This window comes from Sorex fumeus, unplaced genomic scaffold, assembly GCF_029834395.1.
Source record: "Sorex fumeus unplaced genomic scaffold, SorFum_2.1 ptg000072l, whole genome shotgun sequence".
NCBI classification, from domain to species: domain Eukaryota; kingdom Metazoa; phylum Chordata; class Mammalia; order Eulipotyphla; family Soricidae; genus Sorex; species Sorex fumeus.
Genome location: NW_026606129.1, coordinates 11,647,416 through 11,667,322, shown reverse-complemented (window position 1 = coordinate 11,667,322; position 19,907 = coordinate 11,647,416). Strand labels below are relative to the sequence as shown.

Genomic DNA, 19,907 nt, shown 5'->3' with positions numbered 1-19,907 from the left:
TGTGCATATTGTGTGTGTAAGTCTGTGTGTGTGTCTGTATGTCTATATGTGTCTGTCTGTGTGTATGTGTGTGTCTTGTGTGTCTGTATGTGTACATGTGTATGTGTGTCTATTTCTGTATGTCTGTGTGTATCTGTTTGTATATGTCTGTCTGCATGTATGTGTCTGTGTGTATCTGTGATTGTGTGTACATCTGTGTTTGTGCATATTGTGTGTGTAAGTCTATGTATGTGTGTGTGTGTGTGTCTGCTTGCTGGCTTCCGGGGGTATTTTGTTCTTTTGTTTTGTTCTGGGACCACACCTGGCATTACTGAGGGGTTACTCCCAGCTCCAAGGTCAGGACTTACTCCTGGCAGGCTCAGGAGACCAGATGGGGTGCTGGGGATCCAACCCGGGCCTGCCGTGTGCAAGGCAAGCGCCCTCCCCACTGTCCCATCGCTTGAACCCTCCCTCCGGGGCTACTGAATGAATGGCTCAAGGGCCTTCGGGACACGCTGCGTGGGGTGAGCACCGACACCGTAGCAGGGGCCTCGAGATATGTGTGGAATGCATCCATGAGCTTTCGTGGAATCCCGACCACGTGCCAAGGCGTATGCAGGTGTGGCCACAAGCATTCGCCCGAGTGACCTTTCAAGACAGCCCTGCTGGCCAGGCACAGCCAGACCCATTTCCCAGCCCTGAACACAGGCCGTCTGCCTGGAGACGGGGCCGTCAGGGCAGCAGAGGCGGCACTGGCGAGGCGCCATCCCTGCCAGCCGAGGGTCTGTGGCCGGGGCCAAGTCACCGCAGACACCACGGCCAGGGGTCAGGGCCGCCCTGACTACCTGCTCTGCCAGGGAGGCTGTGAGGGCACAGCAGCCAAGGTCACAGGACCTGCCCACAGGTCAGGCAGAGTGGCCCGTGGGTGATGCCCCTCTCTGTCCTTCATGCCCCCCTCAAGTGAGAAGGTCAGTCGCTGGTCCCCATCTCACTGCTTGCTGTGAAAATTTAATGCGTTAAAACAAAGGAAGCACCAGACACATCTCAAGGACTAAGTAAAGGCGCTGTAGTAATACAGTCATACAGTTCCTGGTATGACTGGGTATTAATGCTACTGCCCTTACTCAGCTGCTGGTGCTAATACTTTTAGTACCACTGCCTGTTACTATAGTACTACTATTACTACTACTACTATTCCCACCATCACTACCACCGATGAGTACCATTAGTGGCCCTAATTTTAGCCAGCTGCAAACTCTCCACATAAAATAAGCACATGGCCAAATCGATGAACAACGGGAGGACTGTGCTACAATGACCGTGCTACAGTGGCCAAATCCCCAGCTAGTTACAGCCAGTCACAGTTGACACAATGCCTGCCCATTTTGCAGACAGATACACGGAGGTTGGATGGGCAACAGAGCCTGGGCCCCCATCTCCTTCTCACAGTGCTCCACACCCCCTCCCCCCAACCAGGGCCCAGGGGCGGGGAGAGGGCTGGCAGGACCCGCTCAGGAGCTCCCTCCCCAGGGCAGTCGGACCCCTGGGGCCGCTGAAGTCCCGGCGCCGGCCAGCAGGAGGACGGACGGGCGAGTGGCGGCCAGGCGGGGCGGCCAGGGGGACGAATTTCTGTTGTTTTCTCTCTCTCTCTCTCCTGCCCGGTCCCTCCGCCCCGGTTCTAATTAAACCGGGAGATAAAGCCCGCGGCCAGCGCCAATCAGCAGACCCGCTTCCTGGACAGGGATGCGCCGGGCGCTGGGGCGCGGGCCAGGAGGAAGATGAAAGCTGGGAACAGACAATCCACCGACGCGGGCGAATCAATAGCACTTAGCGCCCCGGCCCCGCCGCCCGCCGCCGCCGCCGCCGCCGCCGCCGCCCCGCCGCCCGCGCGCACCTGCGGCGGGTCCGCCCGAGACGCGGCTCCGGGCGCGGGGACGCTGCGGGGAGCGGGAGCGACGCCCCTCGCCGCGGCCACCGCCGAGAGCCCCGCGCCCCCGCCCCCTGCACCCGCGCATCATCTCCCCAGTACAAAGGGGGACGCGTCCCGAGCCGCCCCCGCCCCTTCTGCAGACCCGGGGCGCCACCTCCCCCCCAAAACAGGGGTGAAGCGAGGAGGGCAGCCTGGATGCCCAGTTTCGGGGGCCGGGGTGCGCGGCCTCTGGCGGGCTCCCTGCCCCCGGGAGCCATCTCTTGCCCTACCTTTGTGTGTGCGCGCGCGCTTGTGCGTGTGTGCTTGTGTGTGTGTGTGTGCGCGCGCGTGCGTGTGACTGTTTGTGTGTGTTCGCGCGCGCCTGTGCGCGCGTGTGTCTATGTATGTGTCCGCGCGCGGACGCGGGTGTCGATGCGTGAGTTGGGGGGGTTGGTGGTCGGCGCTGTCCCCTGGCCGCCTGCGGGTGCCCAGGGGCGGTGCGCCCCGGCGCGCGTCCCTCCCTCCGGGTACCTGTTCCCGGCTCACACCCGCCCGCCCGCCGCCGCGATCGCCCGCGCCCCGGGGAACAGAATTCCTCTCCGGCTGGAGCTCCCCCGGGGCAGGGAAGGTGCGCGCCCGGCTCTCGTCGCCACGGGACCCGCAGTGCCCAGCTCCGAGGGTCCCTGGGCGACAATGACCTTCCGCACCCGCGAGCCGTCCCCGGGGTTCCCCGGGCTGAGTGTCCCCGCCGGCTGCCTCTGCTTCTGGGGGCTCCCCGACTCCCGCGTCCTCGGGATAGCGCGTCCCCCACCCCCAGTGCCCTGGAACTCCGCGCACCCCCTGGGGCGCCCGCTGGCGGGGGGACTAGGGGGCTTTTGTGCGCCCACCGGGCCTCGCCGAGGGGGGTCAAGGAAGTTGGTGACCGGCGCGGTCGGTCCCCGGGAGCCGCCAACTTTGCGCGCGGGGGGCTGGAGGGCCCTTACCCGATCCGGAGGTAGGCTATGCCCAGGCTGAGGAAGAGGTGGCCCAGGCAGCGCCGCGGTGGGCCGGTCATAGTCCCCGCTGGCCGCCGGGGCCGCGGGCCGGGCTCTGCTGCTCCCGCGGGCCGGCCCCGGCGGGGCAATCACCATAGCCCGCTCGGGGGGCGCGGGCCGTCGGTGCCGGAGGCTCAGCCCGGGCGCGCGGGAGCACGCAGCGGGAGGAGGGAGGAGCGAGCGCGGCGCGGGGCGACGCTGGGCTGCGGCCGGGGCCGGTGCGCCAGGCGCGGGGAGTGCGGAGGCGCCGCCCGCGCCCGCCCCGCCTCCCCGGAGCGCCCGCCCCGCGCCCCGCGCCCCCGCGCCGCGGGACCCGGCCCCACGCGCTGCCGCGGCGCCCCCTCCCGGCCCCGGGGTGCCGAGCCCGGCGGGGGCGGGGACGGGGCGGGGGAGCACGGTTGGGTGGAGGACCCCGGCGTCGGGGCGGCCCCCTCGACTACCCCGACTTCCGAGCCTCGCGCCGGGCTCCCCGGCTCTCCGGCTGCCGGGCAGGACTCGGCCCTCGCGGTCGACGGGCGGGGTGGGGACCGCGAGCGCCGCTCGGCCCTGCCCGGTCCCCGTCCATGCCCGGCGGGTGGCAGCCTGCTCGGAGTCCCCGCTCCTCCGAGCGCACTGTCCGGCCGAGCCCCCCGTACCCCAGCTGCAGCCGGGCCCGCGCGCGCTCGCGGCGACACCTGGCGGCCGCGCGGCCTCGCTGCCCCGCCGAGGTCCGGGCAGCGCCAGCGCGCCCCTTGCTGACCCCTTGGCCAAAGGCTGCCCCGTCCCGAGATCAGGCGCTGCTGGACTCAAGTCACGGCCAGAGGGCCAGAGAAGCTGGGGCGCAGGGACGCGGCAGGGGTGCCCCCAAGCCAAGGGCTGGTGCCTGGCAGAAGCGGGTAGGGAGCCAGGCGCACCTGACCAGGAACGCCCCACCCCACCCCCAGGCCTGCCAGCCTGCTGAGTTGCTCCCCTAAATTACACAGGGGTTCACCCAAGCCAACTGTCCCCCCGCCTTCCTCAGGGCGGAAGGTCTGTGCCAGGCACCACGGCGGGCAGCGAGGGTTGTGGGAATGGGGTGTCCTTGTCCCGGTTCAAGGTGCCAGTCCTAGGTTATCTAACCCAGGATTTCAGCCGCTCCTCCCTTGCGGATGGTGACACAGGGACAGATGAGGACAGTGATGGGACATAGAGGCAGCTCCGGGTGCTGGGGGAGGGTACTCCGTGGGGACCGTGGGAGGCCTGCCCTGCATTTCAGAAAGTTCCACAACCGTTGAGCCACTGAGCAGATGGTCTGGAAGCTTTGATGTCAATGACAGGGTGGTGGGAAGGAGGGGGGGGGGGGTGCAGAGAAGAGCCAGGAGCCACCTGACTGGGTGCAGAAGCTCCAGTGAGGGGCTGTGGGTGGCAAAGTGGAGCCAGGAGGTCCAGGAACTAGGGGGTCCCGCTGGTGGGTTCTACTTTGCATGGACACGGAGGTTCTCTGAGGCTGCTGGGACCCCACGTGGCGAGGTCTAGAGAGGCAAGGCTGGGGGCTGGAACATCCTGAAGCTCCCCCAGAAGGACCCTGGGGTGCAGGGCTGGGAGCAGCCCCGGCCTTTGGAGGAGACCCTGTGTAATTCAGTCCCAGTTAGGATCTGTGTTGGCAAGACCCAGCCCAAGAGCCTCTAGAGGCCCCAGCCTCCAATCTCTCAGTCTCCAGCCTCCCAGCCTCCCAGCTCCAGCCTTTCCAGTCAAGCCTGGTGTCCATGTCATCAACATGGCCCCTTCCTGTGGGCATCTTGAAAGGGCTACCTTCTCTTTGGGGGTCTCTCCTGGCAGCACTGGGGTGGGGGTGTAGAGGGGGGTAGGACTCCCTCTGGGACCCTGTGCAGAGGGCTGACAGCTTGGGGCCTTGCTCCCTTGTGGAGGCAGGCGTCGCTGAGTGGGGGGGCCTGGGTCAGCCAAGGGTTGGGGCCCCACTTCCTCCTCTCGCTCTGCAGGTGCCCGTGTAGGTGCCCAGAGCCCCACTCCAGGGTCCTCCCAGACAAACCACGCAGCTGCTCACAGACCCTGGGAGCACAGACTGAGAGGCTGGGGCAGAGGCTGGCACGGGGCCGGGGCAGAGCAAGGCCAGGGTGCACCTGCTTCCAGCGCTGCTGCGAATGTGACTCAGTGTCTCCCACACTGGGGACCCTTGTGCAGGTCGCTCCTGCTCCATGCAGGGAGCACTCACCACGCAGATCACCCTTGCTCAGTGTGGGAGCACTCACCATTCAGGTTGCCCTCTCTCCGTGCAGGGAGCACTCACCATACAGGTCGCTCTCGCTCAGTGTGGGAGCACTCACCATGCAGGTCACCCTCACTCAGTATGGGAGCACTCACCATGCAGGTTGCCCTTGTTCCATGCACGGAGCACTCACTATGCAGGTTGCCCTTGCTCTGTATGGGAGCACTCACCATGCAGGTCGCCTTTGCTCCGTGCAGGGAGCACTCACCAGGCAGGTCGCCCTTGCTCAGTGTGGGAGCACTCACCATGCAGGTCACCCTCACTCAGCGCAGGGAGCACTCACCATGCAGGTTGCCCTCGTTCCTGGCAGGGAGCACTCACCATGCAGGTTGCCTTCGCTCTGTGTGGGAGCACTCACTGCGCAGATCATCCCGCTCAGTGCCGACACTGGCAGCGAGGCCTCTCTCTACTGCCATTGCCATTACGTCGTCCCTATACTTCTCTTTACAGGCGGAGGCCACAGGTACCACACGATGTTGCTACGAAATCAAGCCCCCCCACCCCCACCCCAGCCAGTCCCTGGCAGCGCTGGGACTTGAGCCTAGAGTGTCTCAGCTTCACACCTGCCCTTTGTCCCTCCGCGAGGCAGAGCCCCTACTAGGGAATGAAGGTGGCAGGTGTCGCGGTATTGCAGAGGGCTGTGGGCACCTGGAGATGGGGGGCTGCAACCAATGGGGGTCAGGGGAAGCTCCCCGAGGCAGGAGCTACCGTCACCAGGTATATGCCAGCGGGACCCTGCGGGCCTGGAAAATGGGGGGTGGGGGTGGAAGGGCTCAACAGGGAGTGTGGGAATGTGGGGATGCGTTTGGAGCGTGCCTGTGGGTTTGGGCTTTGAGCAGGACAGCAGGGGGCCGCTGGTGTGCGGCTTTAATGAAGGGGTCCCTAGAGGACAGCAGGGCTGACCCCAGCTCTGCCCGAACTGGCGGCAGATGGGCCTGAGGGTAGAGAGTTGGAGCCAGAGGCCACTGAAGGTGCCTCTGTGCATGGCAGGCAGGAAGGGTCTGAACGCTCCACAGGGCAGGAAGTGGTCAGGGTCAGTCCTGCAAGAGGGGCCGAGTGCCCCCACTGCCCCCATCCGCACCTCTGCAGTCTGGCTACAGACTCGGATGCCGTCCCCTGATCACTCGCTGGGGGCGCCACTGATGCGGACAGATGGCAACCTGGAACCAACTGGGCACCGCACACTGCAGGACTTCCATTGTGTGTGCATCCCTGTCCATTACTGTGCGTGTGCACTTGTGACTTTACAAAGTTGAGACAGGGACTTGGCCCTATAAGCCCATGTGGGTTTCTTCCCCTCAGGGTCACCCAAACAGGGTCTCACCGGAAAAACCTTCCTCTGTGAACACAGCTTCCAGCCTAGACACTTGCTCTCTTCCTCATTCATTCGTCAAATATTGACTCATCTAACAGCTCAGTCAGGATTAAAGGTTGCCAGGCCTGTGCCAGCAGCAGGAGAGAGCCGTGACACAGCAGAGGGGACCCCTTCCCCCCACCCTTGCTTCCCCTTGCTGGGGTCCCAAGCTATCCCGACACATCCCTGCCACTGGCCGTCTGGGCTTAAGCGGCTGATGTGGGTGTGCGGGCAGGACCGCCTTGGCATCTCTGAACCCTGTGGATGTGTCTCTGCACCCCATGGGATGCGCCTGAGCAGGACCTGCCTTGGCGTCTCTGCGCTCCGTGGGATGCGCGCTGGCAGGAACCCGCCTTGGGGTCTCTGCGCCTTGTGGATGCGTCTCTGCGCCCCGAGGGATGCGCGTTGCCAGGACCCGCCTTGGGGTCTCTGCACCCCGTGGGATGCGCGTGGCCAAGACCCGTCTTGGGGTCTCTGAGCCCTGTGGATGCGTCTCTGCGTCCCGTGGGATGCGCACCCGCTGAGGACCACAGGCGGGAGGAGAAACCCGAGGCGGATACCCGGGAGCGCAGCCCCGCTCCGGCGCCCCCTGGCGGCCAACCTTTTCGAGTTTCCGACTTGCCGGGTCTTCCCAGGCTTGGCGGGGCCGATCATCCCCACACCAGGACCGAGGGCGGTGCTGTCTCACGTCCCCGTGGGACCTCGGACGGGCAGTTCTTCACTGGCAGGGTCATGCCAAGTGTCCAGGCTTTGGCCCCTCTGGCCGGTGGACCGAGCGGTGGGCTCAGCCCAGGGCCCGCCGTGGCTCTGGCGCCCCCTGCCGGGAAGACCGGACAAGAACTCTGGGATGGGGCCGCGATGACCCTGAGGACCAGGTGGCTGCCGCATCCCTCTGGGAAAGGAGGGCTCTGACCTGGGAGAAGCTACGGGAATGTGAGGTTGGGACACACACACACACACACACACACACACACACACACACACCTGACTCAGAGGGAGTACCGCCACGCGGACCCTTATGACAAATGGTCTTTGCAGAGGGCCCCAGGGCTGGTGAAAAGCGCCCCAGAAAAGCACCTGCACTTGCTGCTTTTGTGTCCTCCAGCCTCTGAGCACGAGCCAGCGGACAGGCGTGTGTTACCAAGGTCAGCGCAGCAGAGAGGGGCCAGTCTGGCGGTCCCAGAGTCCTGGTGCATGCATCTAGGGGAGACTGCAGGGAAGGGGCTCCTACCAGCGTGGAGGGACGCTGGGACCTGTGACCGCCTGTGCTTCAGTGCTGCGACCCAAGTCCTGCAAACCACCACCTGCCCCCGCCACCCCCAGGGGCCTGCTGGGAGGGGAGGGCAGAGGAGACAAGGTCAGGAGGTGCAGGAGGCTGCCCAGTCCTTCCTGAGGAGGCTGAATCCCTTAGCAGGGCTTCTGGCACAAGTCAGGCCACAGCCGACTCGGTGTTCTCATCTGTAAAGTGGGGAGAAGGACAATGGAGTTTCCTCCCGGCTGACACGCAATCACATATGTCCAGCACTAGTCACGCACTCAGTATGTGCTCCTGGAAGCTAGGGTGTAGCTTAGTGGCTGAGCCTGCAACTGTCTGTACGAGGCCCTGTGTGGGGTCCCCAGCACCACTGTGAACGCCCTTGGCGAAGAGGCAGAGGACGAGGACAACAACAAAGTTGGAATCGGGATTTTCAGGACTGGAAGTAATTCTTTTTTTTTTAATCACTGTGAGATAAACCCTTACAAAGCTGTTCATGAGTGGGTTTCAGTCATACAGTGTTCCAACACCCATCCCTCCACCAGTGTACTTTTCCCGACACCACCCCAGCTTCTCTCCCACCACCCCCCCACCCACCCCAGCCTGCCTCTATGGCAGGCACCTCTGTCTCTCTGTCTCTGTCTCTGTCTGTCTCTTTCTGACTCTCTCTTTCTGGGCATTGTGATTTGCAATACAGATCCTGAAAGGTTGTCACGTATATTCCATTACCTACTTTTAACACTCAGTTCTTGTTCTGCGTCATCATTTCCAACTGTTATTGTCAAACTGGTCTCTTCTCTTATCTTCTCTTATCTTACCTACCCTCCGCCCCACATACACACACGCACACACACACACACACACACACACACACACACTTGTGGCAGATTCCAACCATTGGCCAGTCCTCCTAGCCCTTGTTTTCCCTGGCCTTGGATATTAATCTTTTATGATATATTTTTCTATCCCACAAATGAATGCAGTTCATTCTCTATCTGCCCCTCTCCTTCTGACTCATTTCACTCAGCATGATACTCTCCATGTCCACCCAGTTATAAGCAAATTTCATGACTTCCTTTTTCCTGGTGCCTGAGTAGTATTCCATTGTGTAGATGTGCCACAGTTTCTTTATCCGTTCGTCTGTTCTCGGGCGCTCAGGTGCTTCCAGATTCCAGCCACTGTGAATAGTGGAAGCAACCTTTGGGCTCATCCAGGTCGGCACCCTCAGCTCAGGCTCCCGGGGGCGGGAATCTCGGTTGCAGGTGCAGATGGGGGGCGGGGGGGAGAGAAGGTTCCAGCTCTCCCAAGCTGCAGTTCCTGGCTCCTGGCGACATGATTCTGGACTTGATGGGCACTGACATTGTGCCATTCCCATCCACGCCGTCCTCACTGTCCATGCTCAAACCTCCGGGGGTGGGACACAGCTCACTTCTGTCTGGGGGACCACCAAGGCTGGCACCCAGTTCCTTCCACTGGGAGAACATGAACCCGTAGAGCAAAGAGGTCTGAGAAAGGGAGAAAAGGTTGCCAGGCCTCTCGGACTTTGACTCCCAAACTCAGAAATGGGACCAGGGGCTGGAGTGATAGTACAGCAAGTAGGACGTTTGCCTTGCACGCAGCTGACTCAGCATCCCATGTGGTCCCCCAAGCACTGCCAGGAGTGATTCCTGAGTGCTTGAGCCTGGAGTAACCCCTGTGCATCGCCAGGTGTGACCCAAAAAGCAAAAAAAAAAAAAAAAATGAGACCAGGCCTCACTGCTCTGGGATGGGGGAGGTCCCGAGTTTCCAGAGACAGGTGATGTGAAGGAGAAATTTTAAATTGGTCTGATGTCATTTCCACTGGAGTTGGAGGGGAGGAAGCCCTGGGCCAGGCAGCGTTCCCGCAGCTGATGGCCATGAAGCTGCTTCTGGGGTCTGCAGTGAGTTGGGACACGGGGGCATGGGGGTTCACCTGGGAGAGGGGCGGGAGAGCCAATTGTCTCCTGGCACATGGCACACAGGACGTCTGATGTCACAGGCCCCTGGCGGGCAGCGGCCGGTGCCTTACTGGCTTTCATGTGGCCCCTTGGCTGCAGCCAATTCGGAGTCTGTGTCACACTGGTCCCTGTCACTCACTGAAAACATAAGGTGTCGGGCCAGAGCGATAGTACAGAGGGGAGGGTGTTAGCCTTGCAGCCAGCCTGGCTTCCATCCCAGCATCCCATATGGTGCCCTGAGCACCGCCAGGAGTAATTCCTGAGTGTGGAGAGAGGAGGAACCCCTGAGCATTGCTGGGTGTGACCCAAAAAGAAAAAAAGAAAGAAAGAAAGAAAGAAAGAAAGAAAGAAAGAAAAAAGAAAAGGAAAGGAAATACTTACTAAGTGTCTCCTCAGGGGCCCAAGGAACCCTGCTCTGGACCCCACATCCAGTGCCACACGGGGACACCCCCCACCACACCCCACCCCCAACTACCGGGTGTGGTCCCGCAATAATAAAAAAGAAATTAGGCCTTGGCGTGTTGACTCTGCCGGTCTGTATTTATTCTGGAGCTTGTTGATTCGGGCATCGCGGAAGAGCCTTCTTTAGTTTTCAGCCTGGTGTATAGTTAGGCAACGGTATAATAAAAATTAACCAAAGCGCCACTTAAGCCTGGGGCTGGCGGGGGAGCCCTAGCGGCCCCCCTCCCCCAGGACTGCTGTTTCCTCATGTCCCAGAACCTCAGCTGTGGCTCCCTGGGGCCTGGGCCAGCAGCAGACAGGGAGTCCTGCTGAATTTGGGAGGCCGCAACCACTTTTTCAGGCCATTTTGCATCAAATATGTGGGGGCAGAGTGCATGCCCTTGGGGGCCAGTTCACAGGGCCGCCCAATCTCCAGTTCGGATAGCACCCTGGGCTGGCCCCCACAAACAGCCTCTCTCCGTTTGAGTCTGCGCATTTGGCACTGTCTGGGGGTTATTTGGGGACTATACCCAGTGCTTCTGGGGGACAGGGTACCTCAGATTTTGCATTCACAGCTGGATCAGAGCGAGCTTGGGGCCCATACGGTACCAGGGCCAAGCCAGGGGCCTCCCGTGTTGAAGCATGAGCTCGGCACCTTCTCTGTACTCAAAAGGGGCCAGACCCAGCACTGGCCAGCTGGGCCGACACGGTGACGCTTCCGGTCTCTAGTCAGAGGGTGCTGCTCCACCCTGTGTGGAAACAGCCGTCAGAAGAAAGAGGCCCTGCCCGGCTCTCTCTGCAGCCCTCTGTCCCCGTCTCCTCCGGAGGTCTAGCCCAGAGCTGTCCAGATGCAAACCAGCACCCGGCCAGGCGGGTCCCAGTAGCTGGACGCTGCAGGGCTGCCTCTGGGACACTTCCAGTCCCCGCAGGGACCACCTAGAGAGGGCCTGCCTAGCGCCTGTGCCAGGGATGCAGGCTGGCAACATCCGTAAGCGGACACCGTGGGCCTGAGACCCCAGCCGGTGGCTTGGCCCCCAGACCTCTTCTCATCCCTAACATGCAGGCGCTCCTCCCCAAGGCAGGGGGCGCTGTAGAGCCAACAGGGAAAACAGTTGTGGGGTGGGGTGGCGGGGGAGGGCTGTCTGTTCTTACTCCATCCCCCCCTGTGCTCCAGTTTGGCCTGCCCCCTCCCCATTCCGGGTCCCTTGGGGGCCAGGGTGCTTATCTCGGCTGCACCCCGAGGTCTTCCTCGGGATAATGTGTCCCGGGTGATTCATCTCCTGGGCCGGGCCCTTCCTCTCGGTCCCGGGTCAGCCCAGGGTCCTGCGTGTGACTTCCTCCCCGGGCAGGCGCTGGGCCCTGCCCTCCTGCCAGCCCTCCCGGGTTGCTCATTCCAGGCCAGGGAGGAGGAAGACCCCGCCTGGCTTGTCGTGCTGGGGAAAAAGTGGATCTCGGGGTCTGGCCACACCCCTGCCCTCAGCGGCTGGATGGTGCCAGGACCCTGGGGGGGCTCTGACCCTCAGCCACACCCATGCGGAAGCTTCTGGGCTGTCTGGACAGAAGGGGTAGCTGGGGGACCCCCTGACTTTATGGCCCTAGTCAGAGGGTGGTGCTCGACCTGCTTGGAAACGGCAGTCAGAGGGAAGAGGCATTCCTGCTAAAGCCAGGACGGCTCTCTGGAGGTGGAGAGATGGGGACACGCAGCCCCGGCTCCACGGGGCCCCAGGCTTTGCTGTGTGACTTGGGGGCAGTGTGTCTGCCTCTCTGAACCTTAGCTTCCTTTGGTTGGTCTCTGGCCACACCCAGCAGTGCTCGGGGCTCATCCTGGCTGCACCCAAGGCCTCTGAACTAGAAGGAGAGGGCGTGTGTGTTGAGGGGATGGGAGGGGGTTCCCTTTCTCTGGCCCCGGTGCCCCGGTTGCGGAGAGAAAACTTGGTTGGGTTCAGAAAGCTGAAGCAGGGATGCTGGTTCCTGGGCCCCACCAGAGGCCTTAGCCGGGAGAGTCCGGACCCGAGGTCGCAGGAACGGAAATGGGCTGAGAAGGAAAACTGGGATCACTCAGCAAGGTTTGAACTCAGCGCCTGCTGTGATCCTGGGCCCTGAGGGTGGTGGGAGCCCCCGGAAGCCCCCTACGAGGCGGGCAATGGTGCTTCCCCTCTGCGAGCTGTGCACACGGTGAGGACCCCAGGACAGGCGCGAGGACCCCACTGTCTGCTCGTCCCCTGTCATGCTGGACAGCTGGCCCGGGCCTGTGCCCTATGCTGGGAGCTGCTCGTGTTAATGTGGGTTCTGCAGTGAGGCCGGTTGGCAGCTGGCAAGACAGATGTCCCCTTTGCTGGTGGCTCAGGGGGGAGCACGGGGCGGGGGGTTGACTCAAGAAAAGAGTGCTCCCATCTCTCTGCTTGACCCACCTCGGCCCCCAGTGTTGGGGGAACGCCCAGCCTAGACCAGGTCAGCCCCAACCAGGCACGGTGGGTCCAGTGCCTCCTTCATAGACAAGAACTTCAGAAGCAGGCTGGAGCAATAGCACAGCGGGTAGGGCATTTGCCTTGCACACGGCTGACCCGGGTTCGATTCCCAACATCCCATATAGTCCCCTGAGCACCACAAGGAGTTATTCCTGAGTGCAAAGCCAGGAGTAACCCCTGTGCACCGTCAGGTGTGACCCAAAAAGCAAAAAAATAAATAAATAAACTTTAGGAGCAGGGAAGTAGGGAAGCAAGATTGTTTCGACTTCTTCCAAGATTTTTTTTCCACTGAAACGTGCTTAGGAAGATGGGGAGCAGGGGGCGAGGTAGGAGAAATGTGTTCCAGAGAAAATGAGGCAGCAAAAAAACAAAGGCAAGCATCGAGACAGAGGTCTGCGGAGAGGGGGGTCTGGAGTCTGAGTGGTCCGGGAGGAGCGTTTATGTGACATTTCCTAATTTTTTTTTTGAGTTTTACAGACATAAAAGTTAGTCTAAATGATAGTTGGAAATGATCACTCTGGACAAGAACTGAGTACTGAAAGGAGGCAAAGGGATATAGATTATAGATGATAACCTTTCAGTAAAGCTTAACACCCAAAGGAGAGAGATAGAGAGACAGAGACAGAGACAGAGAGACAGAGAGAGAAAAAAATACCACAGAGGCAGACTGGGGGTGGCGGTGGCAGGGAGGGAAACTGAGGACATTGGTGATGGGAAATGTGCACTGGGAAAGGGACGGGTGTTGGAATATTATATGACTGAAACTCAATCATGAACAACTTCGTAACTGCATATCTCATGGTGATTTAATACAAACAAGTAAATTAAAAATAAGGCTTATCTCACTCAAAAGGAGAGAGAACAAAAGGGAATGCCCTGCCACAGAGGCAGGGTGGGATGAGGGGGATGGGGGGTGGGAGGGATACTGGGATCAGTGGTGGTGGAGAATGGGCACTGGTGGAGGGATGGGTACTTGATCATTGTATAACTGAAACCCAAGCACAAAAATTTGTATGTCTACAACTGTACCTCATGGTGTTTCACTAATAAAAATTAAAAAAAGAAAAGAAAAAGATATACTAACAACACATATGACAAATGGCTAATACTCAAAATAAATAAAGGTATTATAAAATCTGAAAAAAAAATAGTCTTATCTAGAAAAAAAAAGTTAGTCTAAGAGGTGGAGCAACTGTACAGCAGGCGGGGCCCTTGGGTTGCATGCGGCCGGCCCAGGCTCATCCCCGGTTCCCATACGGCCCCTGAACCACGACTGATGCCTGAGCACTGAGCCGGGAGTAAACCTTGAGCACCATTAGTTGTGACCCAAAAACCAAAGCCAAAGTTCCTCTGGGCTTGTCCCTGGAAAGTCTACATGGGGGCCAGTCCTCTCGCCGTCTCATGTAATCCTGTAGCTGCTTCTCGGAGGGGTCCGAGCGCCTCTGGGTGGGGTCAGCATCTCTGCAAAGGCTCAGGATGTGTCTCTGGGGAATGTGGCCCGTCATGCCCTTGGGTGCGTGTCAGGCCTCGAGAATGTCCCCTTAAGGTTGTTTTTTTTTTTTTTCCAAATCATTGCAACTATTCTTTTTTTCTTTTTAATTTTTATTAGTGAGACACCATGAGATACAGTTGTAGACTTACAATTTTTTTGTGCCTGGGTTTCAGTTATACAATGATTGAATACCCATCCCTCCACCAGTGCCCATTTCCCACCACCAAGGATCCCAGTATCCCTCCCACCCCCCCATCCCCCCCATCCCACCCTGCCTCTGTGGCAGGGCATTCCCTTTTGTTCTCTCTCTCTTCTTTTTATAAAGTAGTCCACAATATTTTATTACATTTAACATTCAAGCACCATTCCCCCCACCATGACACCTTCCCACCACCAAATTTCGGATGTTTCCAACCCGAACCCCAATCCCTGCCCCGAAGCAGAACCGAAATAATAGATTTTGTAGTTTGTTATGAAAAACCACTGAAAATGCTGCCAACAAGTATCCTTAGAGGAAAGAGGGAGAGGCGTGTTGTATTCCACGCAAGGGCCACTAAGCCTTTCTATAAGAGATCACGAACATGTTGTTAGAAGTTGAGCCTTGTTTGCTTTTATATATATGTGTGTATATATCTGTAAAAAAAAATTTCCCTTTAAGATTGGTTGCCTTTTACTTTGAACCCCATTGTATATAGTGTGGTACTCTTGGAGTGTGGGTAGGGTGTGTGGTATGTCGTGTTACACAGCCTGAATGCGGCCGCGCTGTCCAGTAAAAGATTCACACGTGAGTGAGGCTCGGCCCGGGCATGTGGAGATCGGCCATGAGCATGGTGGTGGTTGAGTCCTGGAGGTTTTCGGCTGGGTCCCTTGAGGTGGGGAGGGCTCTCACCAGCCCCCCTCTTCCCCTTCAGTTTTTTTTTCCTTAAATTTTTATTAGTGAAACACCATGAGGTACAGTTGTAGACTTACAAATTTTCGTGCCTGGGTTTCAGTTATACAATGATCAAGTACCCATCCCTTCACCGGTGCCCATTCTCCACCACCACTGATCCCAGTATCCCTCCCACCCCCCATCCCCCCATCCCACCCTACCTCTGTGGCAGGGCATTCCCTTTCCCCTTAAGTTTTATGATTCCCTGAAAGCACATTTCCAAGCCCCCAACCCCCCATCCATTTTCCAGGGAGCACAGGCTGACCCGTGGGCACCAGCTAGCAGTGGTTGGGGCAGAGGCTTCTGACCCCTCAGGGTGGGGGGCTCCCACCAGACGCTCAGGAGGACGGGGAGCTCCTCCAGGCGGGCCAGAGGTCAACCCAGGGGGTCTAAGTATGAGGGGGTGCTCGGGTCCTGAGGCTCAGCCATCTCCAGGTAGTACCCCAAGCCGGTGCTCTCTCCCGCCACTTCCTACTGGTCAGACACTCCCAGCGTCCCTGCAGCCAGGAGCGCCTGTGACTTGTGGTGACCCTCATGTCCCTGCTTCCGGGGTCTCCCCCATCTGGAGAAGGGAGCAGAGGAGGAAAGAAGAAGCCAGTCTGGGTGATGGGGGGATGCCCCAGCAGCTGAAGGAGACGCAGACGCGCCCCCTCATGCCCCCGACACACACACACACACACACACACACACACACCAGCTTAGACCCTGGAAAACTGTCTCTGTTTCTAGAAGGGCAAAAACAGACATGTTGGGCTTCTTCTCCGTTGTTCGTTCGTTCTTTCTTTCTTTCTTCCTTTCTTTCTTTCTTTCCTTCTCTTTCTTTCCTTTTTCTCTTTCTTTCTTTCTTTTCTTCTCTTTCTTTCCTTCTCTTTTTCTTTCTTTCTTTCTTTCTTTCTTTCTTTTCTTCTCTTTCTTTCCTTCTCTTTCTTTCCTTTTTCTCTTTCTTTCTTTCTTTCTTTCTTTCCTTCCTTCCTTCTCTCTCTCTCTTTCTTTCTTTCTTTCTTTCTTTCTTTCTTTCTTTCTTTCTTTCTTCCTTTCTCCCTTTCTTTCCAGACAGATGCAGGCCAGAGGGACCAGGCTGTGTCTGGCTAGGCTGGGTTCAAGGTACCCCAGGAATCTTGCCAGGCCCTGATTCCAGCCCCCGGACCAGAGCTACCCTTAGGGCCTGTCCAGCCTCCTCTGTCCTCAGCAAAGAGAGAGTAACCACCCTCCCCCAGACACTAGCCCAAGTCCGAAGGTCCTTAGACCTCTGGCTCCCCCGGGGCTGTCTCTGGAATGGGGCCAAGGTGGGACCCTCTGACCCGGGCACTGAGCTGGCCATGAGCAGCGTCTCCAAACATGCCCCAAGAGTTCCCATTTGCACTCTGGGCTGCACCAAGGGAGGTGGAGGCAGCTTAGGAGCTCCAAGAGGGAATGGACAGGGCAGACACGGCAGGTGAGAAGCTTCCTTAGCTTGCTTGCTTGCTTTGGGGCTTTCTGAGTGACACCCGGCTATGCTCAGGGGTTCCTCCTGGCTCTGCACTGAGGAATTACTCCTGGTGGTGCTCAGGGGGACCGTAAAAGATGCCAAGGATTGAACCCAGGTCGACCGCGTGCAAGGCAAATGCCCTCTCTTCTGTACTATCGCTACAGTCCCAGATAAAGGAGTTTTCACCTCCCACCCAAGGGAAGGGAGGTGCCCCCGACAAGGACAGGGATGTCCCAGGCCTGGCCTGACAAAACAAAAGCGTGACGGGGAATGCTGGGTGCGGCCAAGGAACCGCTTTCCTCACCCTTCCTTACAGGGGAGAATAGTGCAAGGAGGAGCCGGAGCGAGAGTCCAGAGGGGAGGGCGTTTGCCTTGCACCCACAGACCCAGGTTCAATCCCCGGCATCGCATAGGGTTCCCCGAGCACCACCAGGAGTGATCCCTAAGTGCAGAGCCAGGAGTGATCCCTGAGCACCTCAAAGTGTGGCCCCTAATATCAAAACAAGAAAAAGAAGAACACAAAGAGTGAACCTGAGCCGTCTGCTGCGCCAGCCTCTTCACAGCGTCCCTCGGCTGGGCCCCTCCAAGCACCCTCTGATTTAGGAGGATGAATGACTCCTAGCGGGAGGAGAGTGGGGAACTTCCACGGCTCTACAGACAATGAGGACTAAGGGGGGGGGGTGCCTAGGTCATCCCTGACCCCAGTATGCAGAGACAGGAAGGACAAGGAAGGAAAGAAATCCAGGGGGGAGAAGAGAACGGGAAGGAATGGGTGAGCGGGCAGCAGGGCTTCCGTTATCCCGGGGATGTGGGTGAGAGGTAGAGGCGTGAATCCAGAATGGGCTCCAATATAAAGTAACATAACATGAGACAGGCACCCAAGGAGAGTAGACACCAGGGCCAGGAAGATTGCCCCATAGTTGGAAGCCTGCCTCATGAGTTGGGGGAGAAGGCAGCTGGGATCGAGAAGGGATCACTAAGTCAGTGATGGTTGGAGGCATCGGTCAGGATGGGAGATGGGAAAGTAGAGAAAGGACCAAACGTGATGACCTCTCAGTATCTGCATTGCAAACCATAATGCCCAAAAGTAGAGAGAGAGCATGGAGGAAATTATCTGCCATCGAGGCAGGGGGAGGGTTAGAAATTGGGGGGGATACTGGGGACATTGGTGGTGGAGAATGTGCACTCGTGGAGGGATGGGTGTTCGGTCATTGTATGATTGTAACACAAACATGGAAGCTTGTAACTGTATCTCATGGTGATTCAATAAAATAAAATAAAATAAATGGGCTTCACAGCCCTGAAAACATGAGGTCAAAGCTGCCAACATGGGACTTTGCCATGTGCCTGTCAGGGACGGGGTGGGGAGGGGAGCCAGGGACACTGGTGGTGAGACTGGTGTTGAAATATTTTGTGCCTAAAACTCAACTATGAATAACTTTGTAAATCACAGTTCTTTAATTTTGAAAAATGGGGGCTTGGGGGGGAGCCAGCCCAGGCCTCATCTCCCTTTAGTGCTTTTCTTTGGTTCGAGCGCACGTGAGGTCTCTCTTCGGTTCACGTCCACGTCTTACATTTTATTTCAGAATTGAGCCGAGTGTGAACCCACTTTGCAAACTGGTTTTCCTTCCTTCCTCTCCTCTCCTCCCTTCCTTCCACGGCAGGCCGCCCCCGCCCCAGGAGATAAGCAGAGACACTGGGAAGATGCGACCTGCAGTCCATGCTGAGCTCGGGAGCCCGGGGTCGCCCTGCTGGCCTCCGCTGGAGGGACAATCAGAACTCCTGGCATCTGAAGGAAAGAGTTTTTTTTTTCCCAAACGACCTGGCGACTTCTGTGGGGCGGGAGGAGAGCCCCCCCAACCCGGCCCGCAGTGGCAGCTGAATTCTGGGGGGTCCTAACCAAGCTCCTTCCCTGTGGTCATGGCCCCAGGCTCCCACACTCCTGCCTGCCAAGGGCCTCATGAACCCCTGGGCTGACCCCTCCAGGGTCCCCACAGCCTTGGGGTCCGGAGGGGACTCGTGGTGACAAGCCTACAGGTTCTGTTCGCACAGGCGGGACCTGCGCCCGAAAGGGGCAGAAACGGGGAGGACCCTTGGCCTTGCCGGGCGTCCCCCTTCCCAGCTCTTGGTGGATGGGCAAGACAGAAGCTGGAGACCCCGCCTCTCAACTCCCCTAAAAATGAGGGTGCATCCCTCCTTTTCCCAGAGACGCTCCGGCCAGGAGTGGGCTTTGCATTTTGACAGCATTATGATGTGGACATTTAGACAGTGAAAACATCCCTTTATTTCTGGAGCCGCCCACCCCTCTGCCCACCCACCCACACCCGCACCGAGTGGTCCATGTGGACCAGCGGCAGCCATCCCACACGTGGCCAGCAGAGGGCGCTGTGGCCTGGCCCGAGAATCTGGGCCCTCTGCTGAGAGCGCATCTTTGACTGCATCCCCGCCGATGCGCTGCCTGCGGGATGGGCGGCTCCAAACACCACTATCCCTGCCCCTGAGGAGCTGGATACTGGGTTTGTGAGAGCCAGGTCTGCCCCAGGAGTTGCTCCCAGCCCCAGGGCATCAGGCACCTCTGCCCTCCCATGCTGCTCCGTTGAAGTTGGTTGCCCTATGCAGCGACAGGGGGGTGGGTTCTGTGCCCAACCGGTCTTCGACACATTCGGAGTTAACTTTCTGCCCAGGGTGTGAGAATTCCTGATTGTTAAAATCTGGTTTTGGAGAAAGGGACCCTCCTTCACTGTTGGTGGGAATGCCGACTGGCTCAGCCCTTTTGGAAAACAGTATGGACCATTCTCAAGAAATTAGAAATTGAGGTCCCATTTGACCCAGCAATGCCACTCCTGGAAATATATCCCGGAGAGGTAAAGATGTATGGTTGAAGCGACATCTGCACTCGTTTGTTCATTGCAGCACTCTTTACAATAGCCAGAATCTGGAAAAAACCTGAGTATCCAAGAACAGATGACTGGTTAAAGAAACTTTGGTACATCTACACAATGGAGTACTATGTAGCTGTTAGAAAAGATGAAGTCATGAATTTTACATACAAGTGGTACCACATGGAAAGTATCATGCTAAGCGAAATGAGTCAAAAAGAGAGGGATAGACATAAAAAGATTGCATTCATCTAGGGGACATAAAGTAACAAAATAGGAGATTAATACCCAAGAATAGCCACGATCAGTACCAGGAGGATTACTCCATGGCTTAGAGACCAGTTGGGCACTCTAGGGGAAAGGGCAGCTCAAATAGAGAAGGGAACACCAAATAAAGGGTGTTTGGAGGATCCTCCCAGGAGGGGAGATACATGTTGAAAGTAGACTATGGACTGAACATGATTGTCACTCAATGC

The 19,907-nt window shown here is 58.4% G+C and overlaps 1 protein-coding gene across 1 annotated transcript in view; it reads right to left on the bottom strand.

Annotated features, from left to right (window-relative positions):
• The window catches only part of WNT7A (Wnt family member 7A), a 44,714-nt gene extending 41,562 nt beyond the window's left edge, over positions 1-3,152 (bottom strand). The window contains exon 1 of the mRNA XM_056129587.1: positions 2,872-3,152. Coding sequence (XP_055985562.1) covers positions 2,872-2,942 — 71 coding nt within the window. The 5' untranslated portion in view covers positions 2,943-3,152. The remainder of the gene's footprint in view (positions 1-2,871) is intronic.
• Positions 3,153-19,907: the final 16,755 nt, after the last annotated feature.